This window comes from Zingiber officinale, chromosome 4A (assembly GCF_018446385.1).
Source record: "Zingiber officinale cultivar Zhangliang chromosome 4A, Zo_v1.1, whole genome shotgun sequence".
NCBI classification, from domain to species: domain Eukaryota; kingdom Viridiplantae; phylum Streptophyta; class Magnoliopsida; order Zingiberales; family Zingiberaceae; genus Zingiber; species Zingiber officinale.
Window position 1 is genome coordinate 13,979,367 of NC_055992.1, and position 14,429 is coordinate 13,993,795.

At 43.9% G+C, this 14,429-nt stretch overlaps 1 protein-coding gene across 2 annotated transcripts; it reads left to right on the top strand.

Annotated features, from left to right (window-relative positions):
- Positions 1–499: 499 nt before the first annotated feature.
- LOC121969589 (inorganic phosphate transporter 1-6-like) lies at positions 500–3,072 on the top strand. 2 transcript variants are annotated; one of them, XM_042519764.1, is made up of 2 exons: positions 500–672; positions 1,254–3,072. In XM_042519764.1, exons 1-2 carry the CDS (start codon positions 504–506, stop codon positions 2,939–2,941), a joined length of 1,857 nt encoding a protein of 618 aa, XP_042375698.1. In that variant the 5' UTR covers positions 500–503; the 3' UTR covers positions 2,942–3,072. The 2 variants fall into 2 exon arrangements, with proteins under 2 accessions (XP_042375698.1, XP_042375700.1); XM_042519766.1 differs by having other exon boundaries at positions 621–672; positions 1,262–3,072.
- The last annotated feature ends 11,357 nt before the right edge of the window (positions 3,073–14,429 follow it).

Below are 14,429 nucleotides of genomic sequence, written 5' to 3' on the forward strand. Positions count from 1 at the left end.
GCTTGGTGGAAAATATCAAAGTATAAGAGTATCCGCAATGCTAATTCGTTATAACATCAATCATCTCATCAAAAAGTATGGGGTCCACTGTCACATATTCATTATAACAACATATCTCTTTCACTCACATCCTTTTAACATTAATACTTATTATTTATGATCCCACCATCCACTTATTCATCCCTTTTATTAGTTTTTAAATAATATTAAAAATTTTATAATTAAAAAAATATTAAAAAATTAAGAGAGAGGGTGTTCAAAGGTGTTCAAACCTTTGAACACTCTCTCTCATCTTTCATATGAGTGGACATTATAATATCCATTCACAATAGAGAGGAATGTTAAATGGATATTATAATATTCATTTAGTATCCCATTGAAAATGTTCTAACACACATTTTGATAAATTCACATGTCTTTTGGTAAATTACCGTACTTAATATGATAAAACAACTGCTGGCGCACCAGGAGAAGGACGGCTTCTCATCGATGCCTTTTCGTCTATGAAATGCTCAGTATATTCCACCAAAAAGATTCCGTGCAACCGTCGATGCGTCTATTACAGCATTTCTTGCGTCTCCATCTTCTCATCCATCATTGGATCCTCTTCCCGTATTCGATCATCCCATTGTCTTCGGTTCTTCGATTGGATTAATCGCAGAGATTCATTTGGTTAGTTTCACGCAGACTTCTCCTTCGTTGGTTGATCGATTCTTGCTCGCTTTTCTGATTCTGTTTAAATTTGCCTGATTTTGTTTGGCTCTGGCAACTTTGTTCTAGTGTTTCTTCCTAAGAAATTGAGTGCCCCAGGTCACACTTTTAGGGAACTGAAAACCTTAAACACTTAATGTGAAATTGTTCATATCAGTTCCTAGTCAAACCTTCTGATCTGAGTTCTAGTTTCTGTTCTCTGTTATCTTCTGTTCAACTCGCCACACAATCTGTTCCAAGTTTTATTACAGAGATTACTGACCGTAAGTTGTAATCCAATTGGCCGATCGATTCTTGCCCACTTTCTGAAGTGATTTGTTCTTTCAAAAACACTTTTTTAGTTCCTCATTTTGCTGTTTCATTCCGATTGCTTCTTAGTTTCTAGTGCAAAATTTGTTCTTGTGTTTCTTTGAAAGAAACAATATCAAGATTTTGTTCCATTCACTGCATATAAACTCTCGACTCTGTTCCAAGATTTGCTATAGAGATTGATCGTGTTCAGTATATCAAATGGTAATTCAAATTTGTCGATGAATTCATAGAGATAAAGAGAATCAAGAGGAAGACGTACTCAGTGTCAAGCATGGCGCAGGAGGAGGAGCAGCACCAACAGCCGCAGAATCTCCAAGTGCTGAGCGCCTTGGACGCGGCGAAGACGCAATGGTACCATTTCACGGCCATCGTCGTCGCCGGAATGGGATTCTTCACCGACGCCTACGACCTCTTCTGCATCTCCCTCGTCACCAAGCTCCTAGGCCGCATCTACTATCACGTTGATGGTTCCCCCTCCCCGGGCTCCCTCCCGCCCCACGTCTCCTCCTCCGTCAACGGCGTCGCCTTCGTCGGCACCTTCTCCGGCCAACTATTCTTCGGCTGGCTCGGAGACAAATTGGGCCGTAAGAGCGTCTACGGCATGACCCTCGTCCTCATGGTCGTGTGCTCCCTCGCCTCCGGCCTCTCCCTCGGCCACTCCGCTGCCGGCGTTATGACCACCCTCTGCTTCTTCCGCTTCTGGCTCGGCTTCGGCATCGGCGGCGACTACCCGCTCTCAGCCACCATCATGTCGGAGTACGCCAACAAGCGCACACGCGGTGCCTTCATTGCCGCCGTCTTCGCGATGCAGGGCTTCGGCATCCTCGCCGGCGGGACGGTCGCCATTGCCGTTTCCGCCGCGTTCGACCGCTTCTTCCCCGCTCCTCCATACTTCGTCAATCCCGCCGCCTCCACCAATGCCGCGGCCGACTACGCCTGGCGCATCATCCTCATGTTCGGTGCCTTGCCAGCGGCTCTCACCTACTATTGGCGGATGAAGATGCCGGAGACGGCGCGGTACACCGCGCTGGTGGCGCGGGACGCGAAGCGGGCGGCCGCTGACATGGCGAACATCCTCAAGGTGGAGGTGGAGATCGAGGAGGAGCAGACGAGGGTAGAGCGCATTACGTCGAATAGCTTCGGGCTGTTCTCGAGGGAGTTCCTTCGTCGCCACGGGCTGCACCTGCTCGGCACCGCATCCACCTGGTTCCTCCTCGACGTCGCCTTCTACAGCCAGAACCTGTTCCAGAAGGACATCTTTAGCGCCGTAGGGTGGATCCCCAATGCGGCCACCATGAGCGCGCTCGGCGAGGTCTACCGCATCGCGCGGGCTCAAACCCTAATCGCACTCTGCGGCACCGTGCCTGGCTACTGGTTCACGGTGGCATTCATCGACGTGCTCGGCCGATTCGCGATCCAGGTGCTAGGATTCTTCATGATGACCGCCTTCATGGTCGGTCTCGCTGTGCCCTACCACCACTGGACAACGGCCGGGAACCACGTTGGGTTCGTCGTCCTGTACGGGTTCACCTTCTTCTTCGCTAATTTTGGGCCCAACAGCACGACCTTCATCGTACCGGCGGAGATCTTCCCCGCCAGGCTGCGATCGACGTGCCACGGAATCTCAGCAGCGGCGGGGAAGCTGGGAGCGATGGTGGGGGCGTTCGGGTTCCTGTACCTGGCGCAGAACCCGGACCCTGCGAAAACGGACGAGGGATACCCACCTGGGATCGGGGTGAGGAATTCGCTTTTCCTGCTCGCGGGTTGCAACCTTCTGGGGATGGCGTTCTCATTTCTGGTGCCAGAATCGAAGGGCAAGTCGCTGGAGGACATCTCCGGCGAGAACGAAGGGGAGGAGGAAGCGGCGGCGGCGTCTGCGGATGTGTACCACAACAGAACCGTGCCCGTCTCAGTGTAAAATAGATTGCTATTGGCTGCTATTCTGGGGCGTGGTCTATACAGAATATAGGATCTCTTGTTAAATTTCATTTCCCCTATTTCTTTTCTTAAAATTGATGCAAAAACATGTTCGTGTAATCGTGATTGAATAATGGGTTCGAGACGGTTGAAGTCTTGCATTTAGACAGCTGATGAATCATTCGACTTGATTTCGAATGTCCAAAAAAAGTCGCCCCGGGGCTACAGTCTAGTGGAAGACGGTTAACTTATTGCTCAGCCACGTATTTATAATTTTTTTTTTTATTAGATGGACGTCGAGCCATATGATACCGGGCTACTATCCGGCATTCCCAATTTACTCTGACAATGAAATTTTTTCATAAAATTAAACTTTAATTTAAATTTGATAGATAATCCTCTAATTTTATTTTTAAATTTTAAATTTTAAAATTTAAATTTTAAATTTTAAATTTTAAATTTGTAATAAAATTTAAAAAATTTATAAAAGAAAGTTAATAAAAAATAAAAAATATTTTTTAATATCTAATTATAAAAGCATTTAAAATAAAATAATTAGTGTGAGATGATTTTATTAATAAAAAGATAAAATAAAAAATCATTTTTTTTTGCTAATTTTTAGGATCAGTACCATAGTTTAAATATCAACATCTATATTATATTTATTCTTAAAAATTAAGATCACGGTTTAAATACTAGTATCATTATGATACTAATTTTAAAAAATTGGCACCATAGCTTAAACACCAATATCATTTTGGTGTTAATTTTTTTTTTTAAATAATAAAAAATAACGTATTTAGACATCGGCGTACTACAAAAATCCAGGAGTTAGAATGTATCCAATTGAAACTCTTCAAATCTATTGATCCGGAGGTAAGGTAGGACCCCGCTCCGCAGAAGGTCACTGTCACGCTGGAGGTCAAAGTCACGGTGGTCACGAGCCTCCTGCCATCATCTGATCCGACATTATCACAGCTCGACCATACACCGAGCTTCCGACGCTCAGAGAACCGAAGTAGCAGCAAAACAGAAGCCAAGCGGCTATCCCGCTCGGACTTAAATCAGGTCTCGGAACTAGCATACGACCCTCAAGCACGACCTCCCGCTCGTCGCAACAAGGAGCCAGAGCGGCGGAGAGACGACCGAGCGACCATTCCGCTCGGCCCGAAGACAGCAGGACAACAGGACGGTCGGGCGGTCCTCCTGCTCGGCCCTATAACAAACAAATTAGGGATCCTACGACATCCTTTTGGGAACTCGTGCCACCAACAGACGTCATGGTTAACGACATGGACAGGTAGAGGATCGTATGGCGGAAGCTTCCACTGGCATATCAGAGATATGCTCAGGTCATTGAGGTATGGTATCAGAGACGCTTTCTTGACATGACTTCTCAGGGGGAAGTCTTGAGAAGCATGCATGCATCGAGGAGCGTGCACGCGCACCCCCGAAGTCCTATATAAAGGGCCCCAAGCTTCAAAGGAGGTATGATAATTTTCTACTGTAGCTACACTGTTACTATGCTTCACTGCTTCCTCGCTCATACATTGCTGTAGATTAACTTGAGCGTCGGAGGGCCATCGCCGGGAAACCCCTCCCCGGCTCGACACTGACGCTGTTGTAGTTGCAGGTCTCTGACTCGGAGTTCACCAAAAGTCAACAGGAGCGCCACGCCCCCCAGCATCCATAGCCTCGACTCTCGGACATGATCAAATTTAGTGACATCTGTGGGAACACACCTGCATCCGAGCCGAGAAAATGGAAGAAGTTGGACGACTTCACACCGTGACGCTCACTAAACAAGAACTTGATACGCTCGTGCAAGCTTGAGCGGCCAAAATAGTCGAGCAATAGCAGCAGAAGGCGCTGATTGATCGGTTGGCGCAACAGGCCACATCAGCGTTAGGAGGTCGAGCGGCGCAGGAGGACCGACCGGAACAGCTCTCCATTTGGGGACAAAACAAAGGGCCGACCGACACCCATGGAGAGGCACCGCCCGCCCCGATACCGTTCCACCGGGCTCTGTTCCAGACTCCTCAGAAATCGCGTAGGCGAATTAAGAGCGGAGATCCTCTTCAGATGAAGCGCCCGTTCGGGATGCTCGAAAGAGCAAGGCACCTCGAAGCGACGCATCTCCCGAACAGATCAATCGTCAGTTCTCTGAAGCGATTCTGCAGGACCCTCTGCCGAGACACTATGACCCACTAGCTATTGGAGAGTACAACGGGTCGACCGATCCAAACGACCATTTGGATAAGTTTGACAACGCGGCCACGCTTCACCAATACACAAATGGAGTGAAGTGTCGGGTCTTCCTTACCACGCTCTCCGGCTCGGCACAATGATGGTTCAGGAGAATGCTTGACGGATCGATACAAAGCTTCAAAGATTTTCGAACGGCCTTTCTACATCATTTTGCAAGCAGCAGGCGCTACCAGAAGACGAGCGTCGGCTTGTTTTCTTTGAAGCAAGGGCCGAGAGAAACCTTTCGAGCGTACATACAATGTTTTAACCAGGTAGCAATGGACATACCCTCGGTCTCGTCCGAGACCATGATGAATGCCTTCACACGGGGGCTTGTCGAAGGGGATTTCTTCCGATCGCTCATCAGGAAGCTGCCCCGCGACTACGACCATATGCTCAGGAAGGCTAATGAGTATATAAACGTGGAGGAGACCTAGACAGCAAGAAGGAAGAAGGCACCAACCGAACCCTCAGTGCCAATCGAATGACGACCGTCGAGCGGCCACCAGTCGCCGAAAGGGCCAAGGTCCGAGGGTCGACTTCACCAGGAAACGAGGGTGCATGCCGTGCAGCATGTGGCTTCTAACCGGCCAAAGGCATCAAAAGGCAAGGTATGAACACTCATGTTTTGCTCTTTCCATCAGTCGGCGTCACACAATACACGCGACTGCCGTGGTCTGACGCTAATCACCAGACTGGCCCCAAGGGGCTTGTTGGTTGGTCCTAGGAAAATCGTACCGATTTCATTGTACAAAAATTTTGTACAAGTGTCCAACCTTTCCTAACAACCTATTGTATTCTTTAGAAATTAATTTCGGAATCACAAACGGAACTTAACATTATTGATTCCAAATTTAACTTATCTGTTCTTAATGGTTTAAACTTAGATCGCAAGTGGAACTTAACACTATTGATTTAAGTCCGACCTATGCTACAAAGTTGATTAAATATTTATTTCTAAAATCGACTCCCAGGTCAAACATAGTGAGACACTAGGCCTTCTTGGGTATGAGATCATCCACCATTGTTACAAAGTCTTTAATAGAAATTCAATATTTAATTTCCTAAAATAACATTAGGTTTAACCGAAAAGAACAATCGAATCACAAATTCGAAAAACAAAACAAAAGAAACACAACTTCAAAACAAATCCGAAACTCTAGAATCATATGTCTCTTGTGTTTGGAATTCATACAAAGAAAAACTAGTATGATGCGAAAAATAATTACTAGTTATACCTTTCTTTGTAAGCAAATAACCTCTTGATTTTCTACCGTATTACTCTTCTAATCTCGGACGTTGTGTGGGCAACGATCTTCCGAGACGAAAACCACCAAACTCCTTCTTCTCCAAGCTAGATTCGGCCACCACCAATTCTCCAAGAGATGTAGAGGTCTGGTCACCACCACCAAGCTCTAAGGGATGCTAGAAACAAAGGCTCATTTCTCTCTTTCTTCTCCTAGCTAGAATCGGCCACCAAGGACTCCTCTTGTGTTGATGTCGTCGGCCACAAAAGAGGAAGAGAAAAGGAGAAGAGCTAGAAGCAATAGGGTCGGCCACCACCAAGGAAGAGAGGGAGGGAAATAGAATAGAGTTGTTAGCCATGAAAGACCCCTACCATCTCTTTTATAATCCTTGGTCTTGGAAAATAAGGAAATTTAAATAAAAACTTCCTTAATTCCTTTTGCCATGAAAAGGAAAATTTAATTGATTAAAAATCAATTTCCTTTTCTTTATCTACATGGCCGGCCACCTACAAGCTCCAAACAAGGAAAGTTTTAATACAAGAATTAAAACTTCCTAATTTGTTTCCGGAAATTTTTAATAAAAATTTTTCTAATAATTTATCCCTTCATGGTTGGTTATAAAAGGAAATTTCTTTAAATTAAAATCTCTCTTTTAAAACACATGGATGATTTTCAAAAAGGAAAGTTATCTCTAAAATTAAAATCGTCTTTCAATCTACAAATAAGAAAAGATATATAATCTTTTCTTAATTTTTGTAGAAACTTATAAAAGGAAATATTTAATTTTAAAACTCTCTTTTTAAATCATGAACATGATTACAAAAAAAGAAAGTTTTATCAAAATTAAAATCTTCTTATCAATCTACAAATAAGGAAAGATATCGAATCTCTTCTTAATATTTTGTAGAAAGCTATAAAAGGAAAATTTTAAATTTTAAACTTTCTTTTAAAATCATGGAATCCACATAAGAAAAATTTTAAAATAAAAATCCTTTTAATATGATGTGGTCAGCCACACCAAGCTTGGGTTCAAGCTAGGGCCGACCACACCATCTTACTCATCCTAATTACTTTGGCCGACCCAAACTTGGGTTCTAAGCTTGCTTGACCGACCCCATTAGGATGGGTATAAGGTGGGTAAGAAGTGGGTACGTGGTGGGTATAATTCTCTATATACAAGAGGCTACGATAGGGACTGAGAGCAAGAATTGATTTTGGTCTCCCGATGAAATTAAGCTTCCCGTGTTCGCCCCGAACACTCAACTTAATTTTATCAATAATAATTCATTCCACTAAAGAATTATTATTGAACTACCGCACCAATCCCAAATTACATTTTGGGCTTCTTCTTATTATGAGTGTGTTAGTCTCCCTATATTTAAGATGTCGAATGCCACTAATTAAATGAGTCACTGACAACTCACTTAATATCTCAATCCAAGAGTAGTACCACTCAACCTTATCGTCATGTTGGACTAAGTCCACCTGCAAGTTTTAACATGACAATCCTTATGAGCTCCCCTTAGGGATATTATCAACCTAGATTACTAGGACACAGTTTCCTTCTATAATCTGTTAGGATCTTAGATGGCTAGAGGGGGGTGAATAGCCTCTTAAAAACTTAAACAAAAACTTTCTACAAAAACTTGTTAGCACAGTGGAATTAGAAAACTAAAACAAGAAGGAAACAAGCACACTAACACACTGATTTACGAGGTTCGGGGATAACTTGCCCCTACTCCTCGGCGTGTCCGTAAGGTGGACGACTCCTCGATCTTAGGTAGATCATACCCCGGATAAATTCCGGCTAAAGATCCTCCTTCTCGGTGGAGTAACCTCTCCACAAAGTCTCAAGGAATATATATGTTAAAGTACAAGACTTACAGATCTCGGTGGCACAGAAGAATGAAATGAAGCTTACAACCACGCGAGGATCAGTGGAAACAGAGAACTCACAGATCGCAGTTTTTCACCGAGAGCTCCAGAACACCACAACGATCAACAGAACTTTCTTACTTTCTTGTTGTTTCCTCTCGCTTTTTATTGCTTCTTAAGCCTCTGTCCCCGCTGTCACGGATCGTGGTCAATCTGCACAGAATCATCGCTGCAGCCAATCCCTCTTCCTCCTTACCTGGTTCTCTGAACTCACACCAATGAAATCACAGTCTTCACTGGTGTCTTCTGAGCTCGAACCAATCACCAGGAGTCAAGCGGATCGCAGCCAGATCACACCAGTAGCCGTTGTTGCTTCAAATACACCATGCGTCGCGAATCACAGCAGAAAGGTCATTTGTCGTATTCCTCTTATGGACTTAATTTGAAATTAAGCTCTGAATGATACCTGTGATCCTGCAAACTCAAAAGCTAACAGCACAGAGGGTTATATCACATATATCAGGTAAATCAAATGCAGTGGAGGAATCGCAGAAGCAATAACAAGTCTGATTGTGTGTGTGGATCGGTCTCCAGACCGATCCATGGACCGATCAGGACATATCCTGATCGGTCCACCGCTTGTCTGATCGGTCGTGGAGACCGATCAGGCTTCAGGTGGATCGGTCTCCACGACCGATCCATGCCTTCTCCTGATCGGTCCGCAGACTGATCAGATTACACTCAGTGTGCTACTGAGTGTTTCCTGATCGGTCCGCAGACCGATCAGATTACACTCAGTGTGCTCCTGAGTGTTTCCTGATCGGTCACCAAACCGATCCATGAAAACTCAGTTTCACAGTTTCACTGGATCGGTCTGCCGATCGATCCACTGTCTCATGTATCACTGGATCGGTCTGCCGACCGATCCAATGTACCATGGAATGCCCACTTAGGTCCCTCTCTGACCTAATTCGATCTAGAGAACGAGCTCCCGAGCCCTCTCTGACCTAGTTCAGAGAACGAGTTGCCGAGCCCTCTCCGACTCCATCTGGTCCAGAGAACGAGCTACCGAACCCTCTCTGACTTAGTCTGGAGAACGAGCTACCGAGCCCTCTCCGACTTCGTCCGGTCCAGAGAACGAGCTACCGAGCCCTCTCTGACCTAGTCCGGAGAACGAGCTACCGAGCCCTCTCCGACTTCGTCCGGTCTAGAGAACGAGCTACCGAGCCCTCTCTGACTTCGCGTGCCAAGTTTCCAACTTGGACTTTTCCCTTCCACTTGATCAACCTTGATCATTAATCAAAACGAGTTTAATTAACATCTGATACAAACTTAAATCCGTGTCAACATCAAAACAACAGCCAGGTCAGACTGTATCAACAATCTCCCCCTTTTTGTTGTTTGACAACACTATTTAAGTTTAGATCAGAAATGTTCTTATTTTCATAATTTTAGGGGAATCAAGATCCTCCCCCTAAGATGAATATACCAAGATGTAAGGCAGTCAATAACAGGAATCAAGATCCTCCCCGTTATCTTCTCCCCTAAAATCAAATCTTCATACATCTCTAAACTTAGATATCTTCTCCCCCTTTGTCAAACACCGAAAAGGTGCAAATGAGGTAACAAAACTCAAAAGACTCCCCCTTAACCCATACTGTCGTTTTCTTAATGCACCTAGAATTCCCTCTAAGTGTATTATGAGACGATAATAAAAATAAGAGGCAGTCAAGACAAAGCGTATGAACAGCATAGCAATAGTCAATAGAAAATGACACATAAAGAAAACAGGAAAGAGAGCAGCATAAATAGATGAGAAAAGCAAAAATCCAGGTCATACAAAAATATCCAACAGAATAGCATCCAAAATACAGACAGTCAATCAGAATGTATCAATCAATGTCCTCAACATGAGGAGCATCATCATCATCTGCGGGAGGCACGTAATCCTGCGGTGGCATGCTGGAGCTCGAAGGTGGATGGCCCGAGAAACGCTGCGGAGGTGGGTAGTTGGCCATCCAGCCCAGAAGCAGCTGCGTCAGTCCATGGAGCTCAGCAGCCAGTAGCTCATCGTGTCGATCAAAGCGACTCTCCAGCTCGGCGATCTGCCAGCGCAGATCAGGATCGGCCTCTCCATCGTCAGCAGGAGGAGGAGCAGCAACAAGAGCAACCTGTCGTGGAGGTCCCCGTGGCAACTCACCTAGAGCTCTCCCATCCTTCCACCGAACGCCCCCATTTTGTCTTATGATTCCAGACTTGGAAAATGCCCGCTTCCCAAGTCTGCAATCCTGTCTGACCATCTTGACTGTTCTACCCTTAGAGACATCAATCTGATGGGTCTCGAGCCAATCTGTAATTATATGCCCATAAGGCATATAAACAGTGGAGCTGCTAGGCTGAGAATATGAAATGATCGAAGAGTAGATGCTCGACATGATATCAAAATCGAGACGCCGACGTAAACCATAAAGCATAAGACAATGATATGATCGGATCTCATATAATGGTTTAGATGTGACAGGTAGAAGGCAGTTCGTGACAATCTTGAAAAGAATGTAGTCTTGAGGAGATAATCTCAAGGCTGCAAAAGTAGGGAAGTCAACATCTAGCTCATCTAGTCCATCAGGTCTAGGGTGTCCAAAGAAATACTCATAGATAGAGTCAGGTGATACATCAAGTGGAGGAGGTAATGACTCTGGTAAATCAGGATAAATAGGAAAAGGATCTCCTGAACACATACGACAACCTAGATACCCAAAAACTTCTCTGATGGAGAAATCGATAGTTCTTTTAGCGACTCGGGTTTTATAAACACCATCACTGTTCTGATGAAGATTGTTATAGAACTCAGAAACTAGGTCAAGGTTGATGTCCCTTTCTAAGTAGACTACCGAGTCAAGTTTATAATAGGCTAGGGTTTCGGACACAGAAGGACAAAATTCATCCATGTATTTTCGATCCACAGATCGACATGGAAGCAGCTTGAATGTCCTCTGTTGAAATGCTTGCTCAAACTGGCGGTTCGGGAATCTTGAAGAAGAGGAAGGTTGAGGTCGGGAAGGTGCCTGGGACTTGGATTTCTCAGGTGACTTAGATTTAGAGGTCCCTTCACTCCCTACTTTCTTTCTAAGGGTTAACAAAGTGGTAAAATGAGGCAATGAGTGAGCACCGGAGCCACCAGCACAAAAAAAACATATATGGTGAGAAAAGAAACTGAACTGCCAAAGTTCTAGAGAGGTAGAAAGTTACCTTGGTGCCATTGAACTTTTGGCTAGAGCTTCGGAGGGCTAGAGCTTCAGCTAGGGTTCGGCTAGAGATCCGCGTGCAACGAGAAGAGAAGGAGTGAGGTGAGGGAAGAAGTCGGCTAGGGTTCCACGTGAAAAAGGAAAAGAAGAGATCGGGATGTTTTTAATGGTTTACTGATGGGTAAACAGTGATGAAATGATCGGACGGCTGTCCGATCAGGAGAAATCCTGACCGATCAGGGAACGTCCTGATCGGTCAGGGATCGTCCTGATCGGTCGTGGGGACCGATCAGGGAGCTTCCTGATCGGTCCCTGGACCGATCAGATGTGGATCAGTAGGGTCGATGTGTGCCGGTGTCTCCTGATCGATCCCTGGATCGATCAGTGAACCTTCTGTGGTCAGGAATGTCCTGATCGGTCGTGGAGACCGATCAGGTATCGTCAAATCTCCTGATCGGTCGTGGAGACCGATCAGGCATCATCCTGATCGGTCCCTGGACCGATCAGTGTCTGATATAATTTTCAGTAACTGAAATTATGAGCCGTTATCTATCGAGAATTCTGAAAAGTTCAGAACTCAAGAATTCAGAATCTCCCAAATTCATAACCTAGAATCTAAGAATCAACACCCACAAGTATATTAAAAAAATGAGCTCTTATGGTCTGAGCTTGTTTAGAGCCCGAAAGTTTCAGACTTTAAATCCAAAAACTCAGACATTTGGAATCTTAGAATTCCAATCTCAGAAAACCTTATAAAACTATATAGTGAACCAAGGTATTAATTAAGACTTAGGATTGCTATGATCAGTTTCAAGTTTGTCAAAATATATCCAAGTTGCTATTATTTCCTTTAACAACCTATCGTATTATCAATCAAAGTCATAAAATGAATCAAACAACAATATCAATCAACACATCAACCATCAACCATAATTAGATAATTTCTAGGCAAAAGTCCAACCAAGATTCCTTGATTGGAATATATGAGTAAGATCTAGGAGCCAAATACACATGAATTATGTAATGGCCTTCCCCATACTCAATTTATGTCTCTTCAACCTAATTATTCAAGGGATGCATGATACATTTTGAATAATTTGATTGATCCTAGCATCTCACCCCATTTCTAGCAAACAAAAATATTTTGTTAAACCTTATAGTTTGTGTGAGATGTTCCCAAGCTGCCCAAATTAATTTCCCAATTTCTCTTGTCATTTTAATGGTCCTTATTGATCATGATGTGGTCAAAATGACTTATTGAGCCAAACACATTCCCAATTCCCTCCTTAAATGACTAAATTCATTTTCCGGAAGGGTTTTGTGAAAATGTCGGCTAAGTTTGACTTTGACTCAACATATGTGAGTGCAATGTCTCCCCTAGCTAAGTGATCTCTAATGAAGTGATGACGCACTTCAATGTGTTTGGTCCTTGAATGATGGACTGGATTTTTCGTTAGGTTTATTGTGCTAATGTTGTCACACAACACTTGCACTCCCTTATACGAAAGTCCATAATCTTCTAGAGTGTGAATCATCCACAACAATTGTGATACACTCTCTCCCATGGCAATGTATTCAGCCTCGGTCGTGGAGAGAGCAACACAATGTTGCTTCCGACTTGACCAACTAACTAATGATGAACCTAAAAATTGGCAACTCCCACTAGTGCTTTTCCGATCCAATTTGCATCCAGCATAATCGGAATCGGTATAGCCTATCAAGTCAAAAGACTCAGTACGAGGGTACCAAAGACCTACTCTAATTGTGCCTTTAAGGTATCTCAGAATTCTCTTAACTGCAATTAAATGAGATTCCTTGGCACAGACTTGATATCTAGCGCACATGCCCACAGCAAAGAGTATGTCCGGTCGACTAGCTGTGAGATATAGAAGACTACCGATCATTCTTCTATATTGCGTTAGATCAACTGATTTTCCACTCTCATCATTGTCCAGATGAGTGTTTGTCGCCATTGGAGTGGACACTTCCTTAGAGTCACTCATGCTGAATTTCTTGAGCATCTCTTGAGTGTATTTTGTCTGATGAACATAAATGCCATCTCGAGTTTGTTTGATTTCAAGTCCAAGGAAGAATGCCAATTCTCCTACTAGACTCATCTCAAACTCACTTTCCATGTGAGTGATAAATTCATTCAAATAGCCCTTATTGTTTGAGCCACAAATTATGTCATCGACATACACTTGGGCTACAAAAATGTTTTCACCATCTCTACGTAAAAATAGTGTTGGGTCTATTTGGACTCTCACAAAACCCTTTTCTAGTAAGTATGTTGACAACCTTTCGTACCAAGCTCGTGGTGCTTGTTTAAGCCCATAAAGTGCTTTCTTGAGCTTGTACACATGGTTTGAAACTTCGGTATTCACAAACCCTGGTGGTTGTTCAACATAGACCTCTTCTTTAATAAAGTCATTTAAGAAGGCAGATTTAACATCCATTTGATAGAGCTTGAAACCTCTATGTGCAGCAAAAGCTAGCATCAAACGAATAAACTCTAATCGGGCCACGGGAGCATAAGTCTCATCATAATCGAGACCTTCGACTTGACTATAGCCCTTGGCTACAAGTCTCGCCTTGTTCCTTACGACTTCTCCCTTTTGGTTTAACTTATTTTTGAAGACCCATTTAGTTCCAATAATGGTGGTCTTCTTAGGTCTAGGAACTAAGTCCCACACTTGGCTCCTTTCAAATTGACCTAACTCATCTTGCATAGCTATGATCCAATCAGGATCGTGCAATGCCTCATCAACTAATTTTGGTTCAGTCTCTGAAATCAATGCGACTTCATTAGACTCATTTTTAAAGAATGACCTAGTCCTAACTCCTTGTTGGATGTCTCTCACAATTTGGTCTTGGG

Bases quoted from the DNA above. Each gene is read 5' to 3' on its own strand.
- LOC121969589 (XM_042519764.1), top strand. From the start codon at position 504: ATGAAATGCTCAGTATATTCCACCAAAAAGATTCCGTGCAACCGTCGA. The intron at 673-1,253 runs GTTAGTTTCACG...ATGAATTCATAG, and splicing joins TAATCGCAGAGATTCATTTG to AGATAAAGAGAATCAAGAGG.